At 30.6% G+C, this 17,806-nt stretch overlaps 2 protein-coding genes across 2 annotated transcripts; one reads left to right on the top strand and one right to left on the bottom strand.

The window, feature by feature from the left end:
* Positions 1-5,052: 5,052 nt before the first annotated feature.
* On the top strand, positions 5,053-8,157 carry LOC130451123 (uncharacterized). The gene is made up of 5 exons (XM_056789941.1): positions 5,053-5,174; positions 5,239-5,448; positions 5,911-6,098; positions 7,823-7,873; positions 7,930-8,157. Exons 2-5 carry the CDS (start codon positions 5,262-5,264, stop codon positions 8,011-8,013), a joined length of 510 nt encoding a protein of 169 aa, XP_056645919.1. The 5' UTR covers positions 5,053-5,174; positions 5,239-5,261; the 3' UTR covers positions 8,014-8,157.
* A 546-nt stretch (positions 8,158-8,703) lies between these two features.
* LOC130451122 (adapter molecule Crk) lies at positions 8,704-13,551 on the bottom strand. Its single transcript, XM_056789940.1, has 6 exons — positions 13,120-13,551; positions 12,942-13,064; positions 12,287-12,491; positions 12,084-12,212; positions 10,667-10,771; positions 8,704-9,201 (listed from the first exon to the last, which is right to left on the bottom strand). The coding sequence occupies exons 1-6, from the start codon at positions 13,152-13,154 to the stop codon at positions 8,998-9,000; spliced, it is 801 nt and encodes a 266-aa protein (XP_056645918.1). The 5' UTR covers positions 13,155-13,551; the 3' UTR covers positions 8,704-8,997.
* Positions 13,552-17,806: the final 4,255 nt, after the last annotated feature.

Raw genomic sequence — 17,806 nt, forward strand, 5'->3', positions numbered from 1 at the left:
GTACAGCATAGGGTTTTGTTCAAATATTTTAGGGGTAAAATTAACGATTTACATAGAGGAAAGCATTTAAAATTTGCTGTGCAAGTGAGGTGTATATAGTTAAGTTTGATGATGAAAGCGGTGTGAATATGATGATGTACAAATTTTAATAATAGGGAAATACATTTTATATGATTATAACTTATTTAACAGCAACATAATACCTATTAAGTGATTATCTTATCTATTTGAGAAGCATACCTGAATAATTTTATAGATGAGCATGAGGGTATCCATATTTTCTCTGCAATTGTTGTCATTTTCATCTCCAGGATTAAGAGCTCTTTTACCCCAATTAGGGGAGAAGTTCACCTGTGCCGTACACAATGTAATAATCATAACGATAAAAATAAGAATAACTTTATACATTTTGAGAATAGAAGTGATTCACAAGAAAGATCTGACACGAATGTAGTTTTTCGAACTTCTGGAGTAACTTTTATAGCCAGGGGTGGGCTGGCTATAATTGTCCGCTTCGACTAGTCTGCTCAGATCTGCTGTAACCCCTGCCAATCAATTTAATTGGAGAAGCCCTTCGGTAAATATAGTAACAATATCAAGTTGGAAACATGCCGTATACTTTTCAAATTCGCTATTTCCGTTAAAGAAACACTAGAAACTTTTCTATTTCCCCGCGGTCGATTAAATTTACAAAACGATCGGATAGATTTATTGAAGCCTCATTTAATTAGTAGGTATTACGTACAGAACAAATTTGTTGCTAAAAATGTGAATAATGGAACTTTTTATAAGAAAAAATCGATATACTTACATTAGTCCATAATAGATTATGAATTTAATAGCACACACAGTATTCGATTATTTTTTACAAGAATGATTAGAAATATTATAACAAATGCAGTGGAGGTGCTCGATTTGAAGTTACTCAACTGCGAAAAACGTTAAAGAATAATTTAGTGTTTATTGGTCACTTCAAATATATCATTTTTAAAAAGTATAACCATCATCAGCAATTAAAAAGTTATCTATAGGTTAACAGGCAGCGGATTTTAGGAAGTTCAGTAGATTTCTGGAGAAAACTAACATGATATTTGTATCTAATGTCCAATATCTCGCGAGGCGCCTCCTAGAAGCTCTCGACACGAGTCTTGGTAACTATCTACACTACCGTTTTAAAGTATACTCACGTCTCTTGACTCGCACCCAATTAACCGACTCAGACAGATACGAGTGAAGGCGAGCACACCATATACAATCTGGCACTTGAGTTGCTTCGCGTAGCCTCGTGGAGAAACTGATCAGGCATAACAAAACTAGCGACTATCACCAGAAATTTAACACGAATCACTTTGTACTGTGGTTTGAGTCCGTCCTGAAACATGTAGATCAATCTATTTTTGGTAATGGTTAACACTTCCTATCTTAGTAGCCGGAGCGAACGTATTATCACTTCAAACAAACACACTTCAGTTTGCGTTTTGCATATATGTAATATTTCTACATGAACAGGTTAAACTGGAAAGAATGTCCCACTACTAAGGTACCAACTATTTTCTCTCTCGTTCTAGATACCTGGTTCAGATTGTGATGCTTGAGAATGCTCAGAACCAAGATGGAACCTCGGAGGAGAGAGAAAGCGTTATCATTCTCTCTTCCTTGGTCGGAACAGCTTCCACTTATAAAAACTGTCCATATAGAAGTATTACATTCCCCGTAAGGGGAAGTGTTACCCACTAAGAGAAACAGCAACTGCATTTTTCCATCTCACTTATTCAGACACTATACGTTGTGCGCAAGCGTTGCAACTGTAGTAGGGAAGTGTAGTGGGAGAAGCTCCATACACCGGAAGCGTATAATACAGTCATAGTAACCACTTTTGGCTCGTGGGTCGAATCACACGGCTAATTTCTTTTTTTATTTGTTATTATGAATTATTTATATGTATGTATACAAAAGTATTTTAAATAATTGAAAATTACAATTTCGTAATGTTTAATTGCCATACTCAAATTCAACATCTACGTATACAATTGCGCTTGTGAGCATGCTCCATTCTTGGGCATGCGCATAGCATTTTAAGTCCAGATGACGGATATATGTATATCTGCATCGTAGGGTCTCTGCATGATTTTCCAGACCTCTACTAGCAATATATGAATTCACCTTGTTCTGTTTGTGTTCATTGCAATTATTCAACAATTTCTTTTTATCCATTTCTTAAAAATTATGTTAGTGTTCGTTCCAACCTATCAAAAAGCCGTCATTGGTACGGTGACGATTCTGCGCAATAAAGATTACGTGCTCCAACCGGACAGTTGGTATGGGAAAAAAACGTATATTGCGCATGTTTGAGAATGTGCAGAACCGAGCCGGAGCCTCGTAGAATAGAGATACATATATGATCGTTATACGAACGATTTTGATTTGTGTTCCAACCGACTTAGGTATCGTTTATGAACCGTTTCCGTTACTTTGTTGGTAGCAAGTACTGTTACAAGAACCGTGCAAAATAACATTTAAACGATTTCAATAACCGTTCCAAGGACGGTCCAGATTTTCAGATTGGAACAAAAATATAAGTGAAAGTGCACATTGCAACAGCAGCTGCCACTTGAACGGCCATGTTGCCAATGCGCAAACTTCTAAGGAATCTACCTATAATATGATCAAAATTCACTTTTATATTATTATATGAGAGAAGAATTACGATACAATATTTGCATCATTTTCGCATTTTGCTTTACTTCTGAATGTGATTTGACTCTAATAATTTGAGATATTTATCCTGGGGTTACAAAACATAAACATGAACGTAAGAATCCAATAAGGAGGCGCCAGATCTAATTAACGATTTCTTAAATTATCTGATATAATCAGTCTTATAACGTCGAAGGTCGTATAAAGAAAATATAGTAAAAATAAAAAATATATTACATATTCTAGATCTCTCACACACTTTTTTAATTCTTTATCTAATATTTTGCCCTTAATATATTCCATGTAAATGAAAAAAAACTCACTGTATATAAAGCTACCTAATTTATTGTTGTATGTAATGTCATGTAATCAACAATTACACCTAGAAACCATAGGAAAATCATAAATATAGATAATTTGAGGCATAAAATAGTATATATTGTAGATTCATTTTCTAACATCTTTACAGTATATTGTTTACAATATTGGTATAACATTTTGTACTGGAAAGAGACACTATTTTCAGGTTAGAAAACCATGTAACCATAGAAAACAGTTTATAGGATTTATGATCTTTTAAAAACTATTATTGTAATGAAAAGGGACATATTGCATTCTCATATTTAAAAAACATTGCAACCGTAAGAAACTTTCTATACTTAAAAGTTGTGATCTTCATTATAATGAAAAGAGACACGTGGTGATAAGAAAATGATAAAATCAATGCGCATATTTTGAAACTTTTCAGTCACTTGTGGTTATTCAACTATTGATTTCATGGAAGCTTGTTGCTGCGGATACTATTGAAACATTGATTTTAACAATAATGATACATTCAAAAAACATGATATTCAATAAGTTTGGTTGGGATAGTTACTTTTCAAAGATGTACTAAAAGCCAAAAAGTTTCAAAACTGAAACTTTCAAAAAAACGATTTGGAGGATTTTTATTGCAAAATTTTATTGGGTTCAAAAGATATTGAATAAAATGGACCTTCATTTTGTATTTTTAAAGAGTTAAAACTTCTTTCGTATACATTTGTATAAATGTTTTATCAAAATAACTTTTGACTCTGATTTAATTTGTGAATCACAATTTTATTATAGGACTGTGTAGTTAAGTCATGCTAGTGTGTTGTCCAACAAACATTTACTAGAATGATCAAAATGTAGAATGATGATCAAACAGAAAAGATTTTATAGTAATAAATCTCTGCAGGTCTCTAAATAATGAAAATATTAGAGGAATGCAATAAAAGTTATCCAGGACTCTTCCTGGTTTTACATTTTCCCCCTTCAATAAATGCTTTTGTGCTATTCTAAATACAATATCTGGGTACCAAGACCAAAAGTATTAAAGTAAAATATATCATATTTTATTGTATTTTTGGAAATGCGTGAAAAGAAAATCTGCGATGTTTGTGGCCCGGACAGCAAAGTTAAATCTAATAAAAAGTTTATCTCGTTAAAGAAAGAGTTCGGTGAAAGCACAACCGTTTTATTATGTTACACAGATAACGACAAGTAATGAAAACGAAGGTAGGAGTAAGTATACAACATTTATTTGTTTTAATAGAAATTGATTGTATGTTTACACAAACAGTTATATTGGATATGAAATAAGAGTTACAAATACAAGATTGATTGATGTTCGAAATCGAATTAAAACAATTTTTAAATCCAAAACCTGTGTGTTCTTTTAAACTACTGAGAGTTTATATAAAGTAAGACATTTCAACGAAACATTTTCATATAGGTAGGTAATAAGTGATTGAATTTGCAAAATCAGTTGCTTTAATATAATTTTCCATGACAATATAAAATATGAATATTTTATCATAGAAATCTGTAGTTTTCGGTGTTCAACGATCTTTAAACGTTATCGGTTTCTGTTCTCTAATTCTACAACTTAAATTTACCCACTGACGGCTTTGTAACAATAATTTTTAAAATGATTTGGCTTTTTTTCTATAGAAAGATTATCAAGCGATTTTTGGAAAAATACGTCTAATATTATTTCACTATTAATATTATGCCAAAATACAAATATTTTTATGGTTCTAACATTGGATATGCCGCTCTCTTTTCTGGTCCTACCAATCTGCCACACCAGTTATACCAATACTAATGATATGTCTCAAACAATTGGTTGGGACAAAACAAAGCGTATTACTTTGGGAACAATGAAATCAATAAAACAAATGATTTTTCGTCTCTTAATGTTACATAACAATGTATAGAAAGGTTTATTAGTTATCGACTCCTTTTGGTACTATTATTCATTGTATCAAGATTACTAATAAAGATGTACATTATTGAGCATAAAATTAACTTTTGCCATAAACAAATTTTAACCAGTTTAATGCTACCAACTATTAAAACGACAAATCACTAGAAAATGTATTTTGTTTACAGTTAAATTTGAGGTTGACTTCTGACTTGTTGACACGCTCAACTGGGTGTGCCTTATTAATAAGGTAAGTCTTAGTTTAATCATCTTAATTATTATATTAATATACCGTGTATTTTGAACATTCACAGGCAGCAATTATAAATACTCCAAAATGGTGTTATTGAATTCTTGTTGGTCTCCATGTATTTGGACTGATAACTTAAAATCTGGGTGCAATGCAATTGCATTTTATACTGGAGCAATGAGTTTAGTATTAATAACGTTTATTATATTTGATATGACTGGTGGAGACTCGACACAATTATACAATCCTTTATTTGAAGCAGATGTTCGATTATGTGAGTAAATAAGTATTATCTTTGTATGTTCATACATTATTTTGGGTTAGTATTGAATGTTTATATTTGTATCCTTTTTGTATACAGTGAAGGGTGTATCAAAAATTCATACGTAAGGTATAAACAATGTTAGTTCTTAACATACATTTTTCTCTATGAACTATTGATGGACATATTACCTCAAAGTTACAAATATAAATTGGTTTTTCATTCATGTTTTTTAACATTTCAGTTAGATTTGATTTTTTATGTATCAATACAATTTCAAAGAGCATCCATATCAGTTTATTGTATCAACGGTTTAAAATTTATGAATAAAAAACATTTTTTGTGCAACTTTTGTAGTATTTTACTCAGAATCCTAGTAGAGAAAAAATTTACACGAAATTAATATTTTTTATAATTATGAATCTATAGATCATCCTGCATGTGAAGCTTTGCTTATGTAATGTTTTTTTGTAGCTATGCAAGTGATAGGATCTCTTCTGATTATTTATTTTATGCTACTAATAGCAGCCTCATTCTCCCTTGTGTGGGGTATAAGGCAAATGATAAGAGGTTTTATGGTGCCATGGATGGTTGGTTTTGGAATTGCTATTTTGTTTCAACTTGTCTTTGGCTTGTGGTTGATTGGAGGTTATTATATTTATGTGAGTAATTTCTTGGGTAAAAAGTATTCAGATACTTTTTATCCTTTATACACATAACACTTATTGAATTAATACTGTGTATCCAAATAAATCAGTCTTATATTAGTTAACAATTTGAAATTAAGTTTTAGAATAGTAGTTTGCAAAATTGATGTCATTTCATAAGATTTATTGGATAACAAAAACAAATTGAATCTTTGGAATGAAATTTTGCATATTCTCTTTGGTTACTGAATTATTGCAATGATCTAGAAATTATATTAATAATGTTAACTTAAGAAAATGACTGATAAGTTCTGTCATTATTAGTATAAAATTCTATGATTATTTGTTTTAGAAATTACTTGTTATTACACTAATTGAGAATATGTTTTTGCCTTAAAAGTATTAAGTATATATATAATAATCCCTATGCTGGAGCTAGAACTTATACAGTAAAAAAAGTGATATAACTCAGAAGCATAAACTCACCTGTTTAAGAAAGATCACTGAAAACTGGTAATTAGAACTGAACCTACAATTTTTAAAGGTTCATGAAGATATGAAGTAATGGATTATGTCCAAGACAATGTTCGATGAACATTAGAGCTATAATAATGTAATTGACTCACACATTATGTCCAACCAACTTAATTCAGTGCTATGTTGACATTTTTTTAATGACAATTTGCCCCTGCCATTTCTTGATCAAACTCCATTAGCAATTTGTTGAGTTGCTGGCTCCAAGTGATAACTTTATTATCTAAATTATCCAATTCTTCGACTTGAAGGAATATTTTGTATTACATCATTTATTTTTCTAGGATTCTTGATAGAAAAGGTTTACTTCAAATGCGTTGAGAGATTTAGTAGCCCTCCTTTATGCCGATATGACATTTATAAATGAGAACATACTACATAGTTCCTGATTCGATTAGCAATTGTGCAAAAATTTGCATTGAAGTAGAAATCGATTTGTTTAACTACCTTTTGTAACTTAATTTCTTGTTATATAACAACTATTTATTTTTAATGAAGTTCACATTTTGAATCTGTTTTTATCAATAAATATAACCAAAGACTTATTTTATTCTTACAATTTAATTTGTTTTTATCTGATGTTGGTTGTACAAAAGGGACAGAAGCACACTATAGATAATTCAAAATAGAATTTGATAGAACATTTGATGGTACTGTCTTCGGAGAAGTTAATCTTTACCTCCTAGTAGAAAACATTTAACTGACATTGGTACATATTATATTAACAGGTGCTAGTTTTTAATTTCAAACAACTATTGGTGCATTCTACTAAGTATTCACGGCGCCTTTTGGGCGAGAACGTCACTCGGGATGTCACGACTACCCTAGTCAAGAGATGGGTCAAAGCAAGCATTGAAAGAATAGGCGGAATTTTTAAAAATCAAGCTACGCAAATTGTAACCATAAAAATCGACCAAATATTTTACTATTGCCGCAGAAGATCTTTTGATCTTTCTTTAATGTAAATCAGTTGAGCACTAAAAAACTCAATGACTTACAAATTATAACATAATCTCAAAAAGCTTTCGATTCATTTTTTCTATGCTCAAAACATCTTGCGAGCCATTTCACTTGGGTTAACGCTCTGGACTAAGTAGAACAGGAAAGATCGTGGTCGACGTGAGTGCTTAGTGGAATGCACTTTATGTAGCAACTAGCCCTTTGTTAAAAACTGATATAAAAATATTCAATATGTTCTTTTTCAGCTTGACACAGTTCTATACTCTTTGGTTATATGGAGTTGGATGGTATACAATGTAAGATCATCAGGTATTTAACAAAAACTTTCAATTTATCATATTTTTTGTTTTAGGCATATTGTTGGCTAGTTGTTTATTCACAATACAAAGTTATTAAAAAGTTGCAGTCGCCGAATATTGAGCTACTGTGGCCATAACTATCTAATATATATATTTTCATAATATTTTCCGTCCACATATAGACTGTTTATAAAGTTGTTTATATGTATATTAAGCATGTTTTTTTCTGTATTAATTGACAATTTAGATGTAGTTTTTAATATATTTGTATTTTTGGTAAATGTTTTTTTTTAAATTCAGTATAAGTCCACTTCTTTCCCATCATTTCATAATCTATTGCAGTAAAAAAACAGTATTTACACAGACATTAATAAATGTCATTGGACTATTTTAAATTCCACCAGAGTACAAAAAAAAATATAAATGAAGACATGTTTTTAGTGTAACATTTCTGTATATATATTCAAATAATCCACTAATTTTTTTTTCATGAGTCAACTATATACTGTTTCAAACGCAGCCCTATACATGCAAAACAAATGCATTTGTGCTGATAAATGGAAAGATGAATTTATTAAATTTTTTATTTTTAAATTATACTGTATCTAGCTATTTGCAACACTGCACTAACTACAACCATAACATTTTATCAGTAATGTGAAGGTTTAATTTAAATTGTGTCAACTTCCAGATTTTCAGGGACGAAATTGTTTCTTTTTTAACTTCAAATTATCCAAGCATATCATATACCACGAATCCATGTAATCTGACTTGTCTCAAAGAAACAGTTTTATATATATTTGAGGTTAAAACAAAACGAGATACTGAATCATAAATCTTTTATTGGTGAAAAAGCTGAAATGCTTAATCTGCAATAAAATAAAGAGACCAAAATACTGATATGTAATTAATAAAAATATAAATTGAATATAACAGCGCAGCTGTATATTTTCACATAAATAAATCAAGATAGTATGTATATATATATTTATATGTATATAAAGATGGGATTAATGTTAGTGCCAATTACAATTAAAATCAATAAATATACAATAAAAATTCGAGCTCTATACAAATAGCAAAATATTTAAAAAAATTTACATCTCGGAGTATATGAATAACTAACTTTCATTTTCTTCATCCAAAAATTCAACATGGGTGAATGGAAAGTATCCAGTTTTACCGTTAAGTTCCCCTTCCCATTGTCCATTTATATTAGTTTTTGTCACAGTTATGACATCGCCTATTTCTAATTTTAAAGCAGTATCATCATAAGCATTTGGAATTCTTACTTGTTTGACTCGCGCTTTTGCTGGTAGTTTTCGCTAAAATAAAAATTTCTCATAAATATTAACTTTCAAGATTCATAATTATCACCAATACATTTCAATAAGCACACATGCTGTAGACCATTACATATATTTAAAATATTTGAAAAATCTAAATATTTTTTTTGTGAATGTTGAAATGATTATAACATTTTATAATTATGATACTGATAAAATGCTATAAAAAATCGAGGATTAAAAAATTATCATTTATCAAGAGATCAGTCGAAGTTAATTTACATATAAGGACCAGATTGATAGGTCTCTACTTGATTTGACAGACCTGCATAAGTAGATTATATAGAGGAACTGAATTTTTCATTAAAATGTATCCTTCATTTTCACCCACTGACTTATGAAAAAGTTTTGAATAAAGGTAAATTAGGCGTGCATAAAATGCTATCCGATATCTGTAGTTCATGTTTCAGTAGAATAGTTTCTGTGCTTTCTGTGTATCTATGTTTTATCGACTAATTCTTTTATATACCTTATCTGTTTGCTTAGGGGTCATGACTATGCAGATAATTACGAGTAAATACACAATTATAAAATTGTGGAAAATGTGTTTAAAAACAATTTAATCTAAAATTACTACTCTAAAAATTCCACATGGCTCATTATAACCAATAGTTAATTTTAAGCATTAAGAAATGAAATGTTTCTAGACTCAGCCGACTCAACCTAGAGTTTCTTTTAGAAAATCACTTTCTTAAAATAATTATTATCAACTTATATATTTATATGTTAGAATATTTTCTCTTTCTCTTGTACCAAGTCTGTAATAGGATTTAGGTGGTATCTCACTTCTACCTGTGTTGTGCTCACCATTGGTCACAGATAAGAGGGACCTACAGCTTAACAACAGATATGAGAGTCTATACTAAGCACCATATACTGTCAGTGGTTTGTCATTGCCTTTTAATAGGTGGCGTGTTGAATTTATATTTTCAATGTTGTTCAGATCAATCTTTGATCCAGGCTGATCTGTGTTAGGACCATTGCACTGCACTACAATGACCACAAAAAAAACTTGAAAAAAATAACCCTAACAGATTAGGTTTTTGAAGAAAACCCAGATTATTGTTAACTTTTGCAAAAAAGGATCTGAAAGTTCTGAAATTGATATATATTTAAAAAAAATACAAATATTTTGTAAAACATGCAAAAATAATGGAGAACTAAGGGGAAAAAGATGTTTACTAAAGACAAAAAGCATGCATTAATGCAAAAAACAACTGAAGAGTTGAGTTAAAATGATTTTTTTATATGGTTGTGAAAGCGTAAAAAGCAAGAAATTTATGATATTCATGTCATTACAACATTTAGAATATTTCCCAAGACATACATATTATTCTGCTTGCTCATTCAATGGATCAAAATTTCTTACATCCCATAAGATAAGAAAAGGTTAAATGCAATTGCATTGGAAAAAATATTAAATATTACACTTTCCAACACTAACCTGCATTTGGTTCCTTTTGGCTGCTTCTGATTGTAAAGAAATATTACTAGCTGGACCACCTGATCCAGGCCTAGGGATTTCTACAGGAGAGTGATTTTCTTCTATCTAAAATAACAATACGATTCCAGTAATAGAAAAATGTATTATTTAGATAATAAACTTTTGTAGTCAAGATACCAATGATATTTTTTTGAACATATTTGAATGATTACACAGCAGGAGTAGTTTCTGAATGGTAAATGTTGAGATTTTGAAAGCTTTAGATGTATAAAGCAAAAAATTAAGCTAAGCATATTCTAGTTAATAAAAAAAATTATTATTTAAGCCAGCTGATATCTTTGAATAAATTCTATACTTAAGATAAAAATGTTAGTTTATGAAATATTTTAAATCATTAATTTCTAGGTACTGACTCTTTTATATCTAATTTAATAATAATTCAGTTGTTGGAATTGATGAATATATATATATATATATATATATATATATATATATATATATATATATATATATATATATATATATATAAGGTGATCTAGAATCACTAGATCACTATCATCACAATCACTAGAGAATTGTACTTTCACAACTATGGGTACTTATTTCTTATACTAAATAATAAGGAAGATTATTAGAGGGGATATTTTTATGAAGTTTATATTTTTATATTTTGGGAGTGACTATAAGGAATTAGGATAATTAATTTCCTCTCCTACCCTATCCAATATGAACAAAGAATAGTTTTGGAAGGTAAGTGAGGTTAATTACATCACATGTCTAAGTACATAAATTAAAAAACACCACTTAACCCTCACTTCCCTTCCAAAACTACCGTGTATTCCATGAGAGGTGGTGACTTGAAATTAATCATCTTTCAAAATACATACTCTACATAATCATTTGGCAAATGGTTTTAGAAAAAGGTTCTTAATTCACCTCTTAATAGGGATGTGTGTACCTTATTTCTCAGTATTAGAAAAAAGTGTATATGAAAAGTTACTTCGGATGTATGATCAGTTTCAGAAACTGATAAACACAATTCTAAACCACCTTCTTTGAACAAATTTTGTTGATCTTGGATCTAATGTTTTATACAATGTTCATGCACAATTTTCCTTCATATTTATGTGTATTTATTTCAACAAGGATGTATCTTGAAGAAACTCATTAGATTTCAATACATATCATTAAATCTATTGTATGCTTAAGTGTTTTTAAAGTCAATCAAATTTTGCAATAAATTGACTCCCATGAGTAAGAAAAAGAAAGTAAGGGGTAACTACATTGGAATTTCTAAAGCTGTTGGTGATGCAAGTTACACAGTGTAATTGTGAGTGTTATATTGTTCAGTATGAAAAAATAATTCAATAATAGAAGCTAGTAACATTTGAGACTACTTCAATATTACACAACTTACTTTTTGAACATATGGTACAGGAATTGAACCAGTTCTACCATTCTTATCCCTTGCAGTCCACCATTGTTCTTCATCTTTGAACAATATTGTTAATATATCTCCTTTCTTAAAACTAAGATCATCCTTTTCCTGAAAAATTTCATTAAAAATTCACATCAGTTATAGGACAATATTTTGCTTTTTATTACAAAAATATATATTACCTTACTATCGAAGTCAAATTTTGCTATAACTTTTTCAACCTTTTTACTAGCAGGTCTAATTAGAGGAGTGGTATCTAAGTAGTGTACTTTATAAAAGCATAATAAGTCTGGTATATTCTTAAAAAAATTATCCCCAATTTTATAGCGTGGTTGATCTTGTAGTTGTGTTTTATTTATTATATAATGACTAACTTTACTGTCCTCCCTGAAACAATATTTATATAATAAATTATGGTCCATGGTATTGTATACTTCATAAATTAACAGTAAACCTGGTACATTATCAAATTTGTAACATATATGGGTTTTGTGTACAGGTAATATTATCAACTATTTTACTAGTAGAGAATTTTTGCAGCAAACAATTCTTTCAATTTAAATATGTTTATTAACTACTTCAATTATATTAAATTTATGAATTTGTAATAATTTTGGTAGAACATTTGGATTTCTAAATATATTCAAAATCAAGTCAACAAATTATAATTGAGTAATACCCAACAATTAGTCATAATTATAGCATTTCTAGATAATAAAGAATACTGTCTACATGTAACTACTATTAAAACTTAAGATGTAGTGTCATTATTTTATCATTTTCCACAGATCCATAAGTAAAAATGACTTTGTTAAGATTATTTTTGGATATACTTACTTAACACATAAAACATAATCTCCTAAACAAGTTGCACTATCTCTCACAAGAAACACACCACCTTCTCGTTCCTCCATGAGTAAATTTGTAGCTTCATGTCTGCCTATGGCCCCAAAATACCAACTACAAATTACAATTCGATGGGTAATTGATAAAACAGATATTTTCTAATACTTACGAATCCTTATCCTCGTGATCAAATGAACTAGCCATATCTACTTAATTTAATTATTTTCTAAATCCACCTTATAATAATAAATTTAGCATGTTTGAAATTTGGACCCACTTAAAGAACTAAGTTACAGAATACATTATACTATTAGAACGACTCACAAAGATAATACTAATTAAAGTACTCATAAAATTATTCTTATTAATAGTAATTGTTTTTAATTAATATTTTTTGGTTAAATGTGTGGAAATTTCTTCATTCTGATTGAAATACCACTAATTATGCACTGTTTTAAAAATGTAACTGCAGCGTTTGAACTAATTTTTAAACTTATTAGTAATTGAATTTAAAACATATTAATTGTGTTATTAACGAAACCTTCCAATGTCACGAATATGGCGACTTCTGTATCTACATGTCAATTGTCAATGTCGTCTTGTCATTATCTGCGTCTTTTTTCGAATTAATACTAGTAGAAATTTCCACTTGGAGCGTTTAGCTATACAATTTTCGTCTTAAGGAAGCACTATATTTTAAAATAACCAAAAAACAAACATTGAGGAAATTGAATGATAAAATTTATATTTTACATTTTCATTTATTAACAAATATAGTCCTGTAAAAATAATTCGATTGTTTTATGATGTAGAAATTTCTGTAGCTTATGATTGTACAATATATGCGATAGATGGCAGGTATGTCTCAAAAATGCACATTAAAAATCCGCTGAAAGTTGATCTACACCATTTAAAAAATCTCAAAAATGTGATTATACGTACATTGTGTTAAACAAAAATTAGGTTCCTACATGAAAATGTCGATTAGGTTATGAAAAAATTATAAATGGTGTAAACGTAATATATTTAACTCAAATTATTTATTTCGTAAATTGGGTACATGTGTGGTTAACTGATTCATTACTTTCAATTACAACATTTTCTTTAACTGATAGCTATCTAAAATAATCAATTCTTAGAAATTTCTCTATATATAATTAGACGTCCACAGAAAAACAATTCTTACAAATGGCAGTGAAGCATTGACCTGAGAACTGCGGAATTCTACCTGTACGAAATAAAGGTTTTATTATTATTTAGTTATACGTTATATGTAACAGTGTAGTAAAATGTATTGATTCTATCGAATTGTTGATGAAACCGCGAAATATTTCCGGTTTAAGCATTTGAATGATTAACATTAATAATTAGCTTGAAGCAAGGCAGTGGCGGTTGGCGATGTTTTCAAAAAACTTACCTCATAAAAGTTTCGTCGTCTTTGTCAAGTTTCCATTTATTTCAACGACTTTCCTTCTGAAGTGATGGATTGTTGGAGCGATTACCACATCAGAAAAATGTGAATTATCAAGCACTACTTTACGTCTTTACCGAGGGTCTACAGTACGATTTTCCGTTTATTGTCTTAGAATAATTTTTTGAACAACAGTGTCTTCTAATACGCAAACTCAAATACTCTAGATCGGGAATCCCTATTTCCGTCCTTTACTTTATCGCCACCTAAAAGTAAGCGGAAAAAACCACAAATCCAATAATTTTGCCATAAATTTCCTGAGTAAATTTTCTTTTGTAGCTTTTCCCTTGATTCCAACAGCTTTTCCCATAATAATATTTATGAATGGTCTACGTTTCGTTTTCAATTCCGTCTTTTCTTAGATCCGGTTAGATGAGTTAGTACGTAAAGGATATGAATCTACCTCACCTATTATTTTGAATTATTGATTTATTGTGTACCCCGAAACTGTTTACTAGTCAAGTAGCAATGACGTTGCAAAGTGAGCTACTTGTCTGGGGGCTACGCTGGTTACCTATTCTAAATTTAAGAAGCTTCAATGTAAGTACCGCAACCTTTGTCTATGTCAGAAGTTTCTTTGATGTTCTTCGGATAGTAGTTCACTGTAATTCAGTTCAAATCGTCCTAAAGAACTAGACAGTTTAGAAAGTCGTGAAAAAAGCTATTTACTCCGAACCTAACCTAACGTGTATTACCCGTTGCGCTGGATTGAATGAATCGGAATATATTTGAATTTTTCAATTGGTCGACTTTACTAAGGGTTGGCTTTTGGTTTGCAGCTTTTTTATCAATGTCAAGATTATTATTATCCAAATTATCATCAATTTTTTTAGTTTTTACATTATACTTTTGGCCATATTCTCAGTCCCGATAACGAGTAGATGAGTATTCGAAAGCCTGGAATGTATATTAACACGTTGACCGCCATGTGATGCACGTCTATTCCTGTTCGCTGCGAAGCACGGATGCATCGCGTGGCGCCAGCATGGAAAATTTGTCTTTGGGGCCGCGCAATGCACTCTTGCTTCGCACTTAAAAAATATACTTACAGACCAAATAAAGTCTTATTATGGAATGAACGTTTAAAACAAAAAAAAAGCTCCGGCTCCAGAAATGTTAAAAATGATTGCCATTACGGCAGTCAACGTGTTAATAACAATATAATTTGGAATTCCATTGCAGCAAATTTTGGAAAATGAAAACTCTTCATTAAACTGTAAATCAAGCTTTCGGGAAGTGTTTCTCACATCATCAGGGAAACTACAAAGTAAGTTAAAAAATCAAACTAAATGTGAAAAAGGTGTATTTAAATATATATTATGGAATTGACTCAAGTTCAATTCTTCAAATTCGTGAATATGTAAAAATATATAAAAATATGTATTTAAGATTGACATATACATTTAAATACATATTTTTATATATTCATGAATTTGAGCAAATTTTAATTTATTACAACATACATAATACAAGTGTATTTTATATAAAACTTAACTTATACCATGGATTATTCCGATATGATAACACCTAGGAATTCATCCTCAAATTAAACGTAAGTCAATTTTATAATATATCTTTAAATACACCTTTTTGACACTTTGATTTTTTAAGCTACTTTTCCACTTATATTGTAGTTTCCTTGATGATGTGAAAAACTCATCCCGAAAGCTTGGATTTATAGTTTAACGAAGAGTTTTCATTTTCCAAAATTTTATGCAACCCCAATCAGAGCCGGATTAGGATTTATAAGGACCGGGGCTAAAATAATGACGGGGCCCCCTTAAGGAATTCGAAAACCCGGAAAAATTCACAAAATAATATCAATACGTTAGATTTGTGGTATCAACATATCAAAAAATACAGAATGATTTCCAAATGATGGGGCCCTCTTGGACCTGGGGCCCGGGGCTATAGCCCCCCCAAGCCCCTAGCTTAATCCGGCCCTGACCCCAATTTATTGGTTTTTTTGCTCTAGCTAGTCAACAAAGACTACCCGTTTTGGTACTAGGTTCATTGGTTTACCACCATATCCCCATCCGTATATATTAGTGAATAATCAAACAAGTTCTTGAAGTATTGCAAGCACATACACCATATTTTGGGGGAAAATGTCGCTATAAAATTAAGATCCCTTCCCAACAATCAAAGGAACATGGCTGAAAAATTAATAAATGACGTGTTGTTCGAAACTAAAAATACTTCCCTATGCAGGGGATGGTAATTGACACCGCCATCAAGCGCTGTTCATAATCAGTATCGGGGCTCCATTAATGTTTATACTGAGCTACAACCCCAACATAGTGCTAATGCAGAATTTTCCTTATCTCAGCTCTTTTCAACTTTTAGTGATAATTTTTAAAAATAAACAAAATAAAAAGCAATATTACATATTTGTATATGTAATTTTTTTTATATATTTAACTACCTTCAAATATTCCTGATGAAGAACTGTATAAATGGCATAACAAGTTTCGGGTACTGGTAAACTTTAAATCCTCATAGCTCCTTCCGGTGGGCAGAAATCTAAAATATTTGAACCCAAAGGTAACTTTTCATATTTATGTGAACATCATGATCATCCATAAAACGTTGAATTTTTACAAATTTTACCTCAAAGCTGTCTTTTTTTTTCAATGAAGCAAGTTAACAGTGTCAACAATCCCACGTAAGTGGATTCATCCATCCGTAAGTAATTTCTATAATCATCTGGATTCAGCCGTAGTTTTGTAGTTCTTCCAATAAATTAACGTGACTCAGTGAACACCTTTTCTTGAGCCATTATTTGCACCAAAATGAGCAAATAATTTAATTTTAGTTTTAGTTTTATTTTTGGTTAAGCATAGAGCGAGAGACGCCAATAAAGTTAGATCATTATGATCTGACACGACCGAAAGCGAAGATTATACTGGGGCGTAGTATGGTGTGTGCCCTCGTTAATGTTTCAACCAAATTGTACGATCTTGTCGTTTGATCTTGTCCAACGACGACGCAGTACCGTGAGTAGCCAGCTTAAGTCGTATTAATTTGCAAGTCTGAACAAACGTTGCGGACGAAAAAGCAACCGGCGCGGCACCGGCAAGTCTCGAAGTTTTTATAAGTAATAGCCGCTGAGCTTCTTATAATATTATCTGCCTCTGTTGATAGAAGTCAAGCCAAGCGTTGTATTGAATATGGAATATGTAAGTTTTTACAAATAACAGTCGCTGAACTTATAATATTATCGGCTGAATTTCCGAACAACGCCAATGAAATTTTACAGGTAACGTCGATATTTTGAAATTCCCGCGAACTCGCAAGGTCGAAAATCGCGGTCATTTCGTGCGCAGGTAAGTAGGAGCAGAAATATCCAACCATCAAGAGCACTTTGTTGCCCCTGAAACAGGGG

Source organism: Diorhabda sublineata, chromosome X (genome assembly GCF_026230105.1).
Source record: "Diorhabda sublineata isolate icDioSubl1.1 chromosome X, icDioSubl1.1, whole genome shotgun sequence".
NCBI classification, from domain to species: domain Eukaryota; kingdom Metazoa; phylum Arthropoda; class Insecta; order Coleoptera; family Chrysomelidae; genus Diorhabda; species Diorhabda sublineata.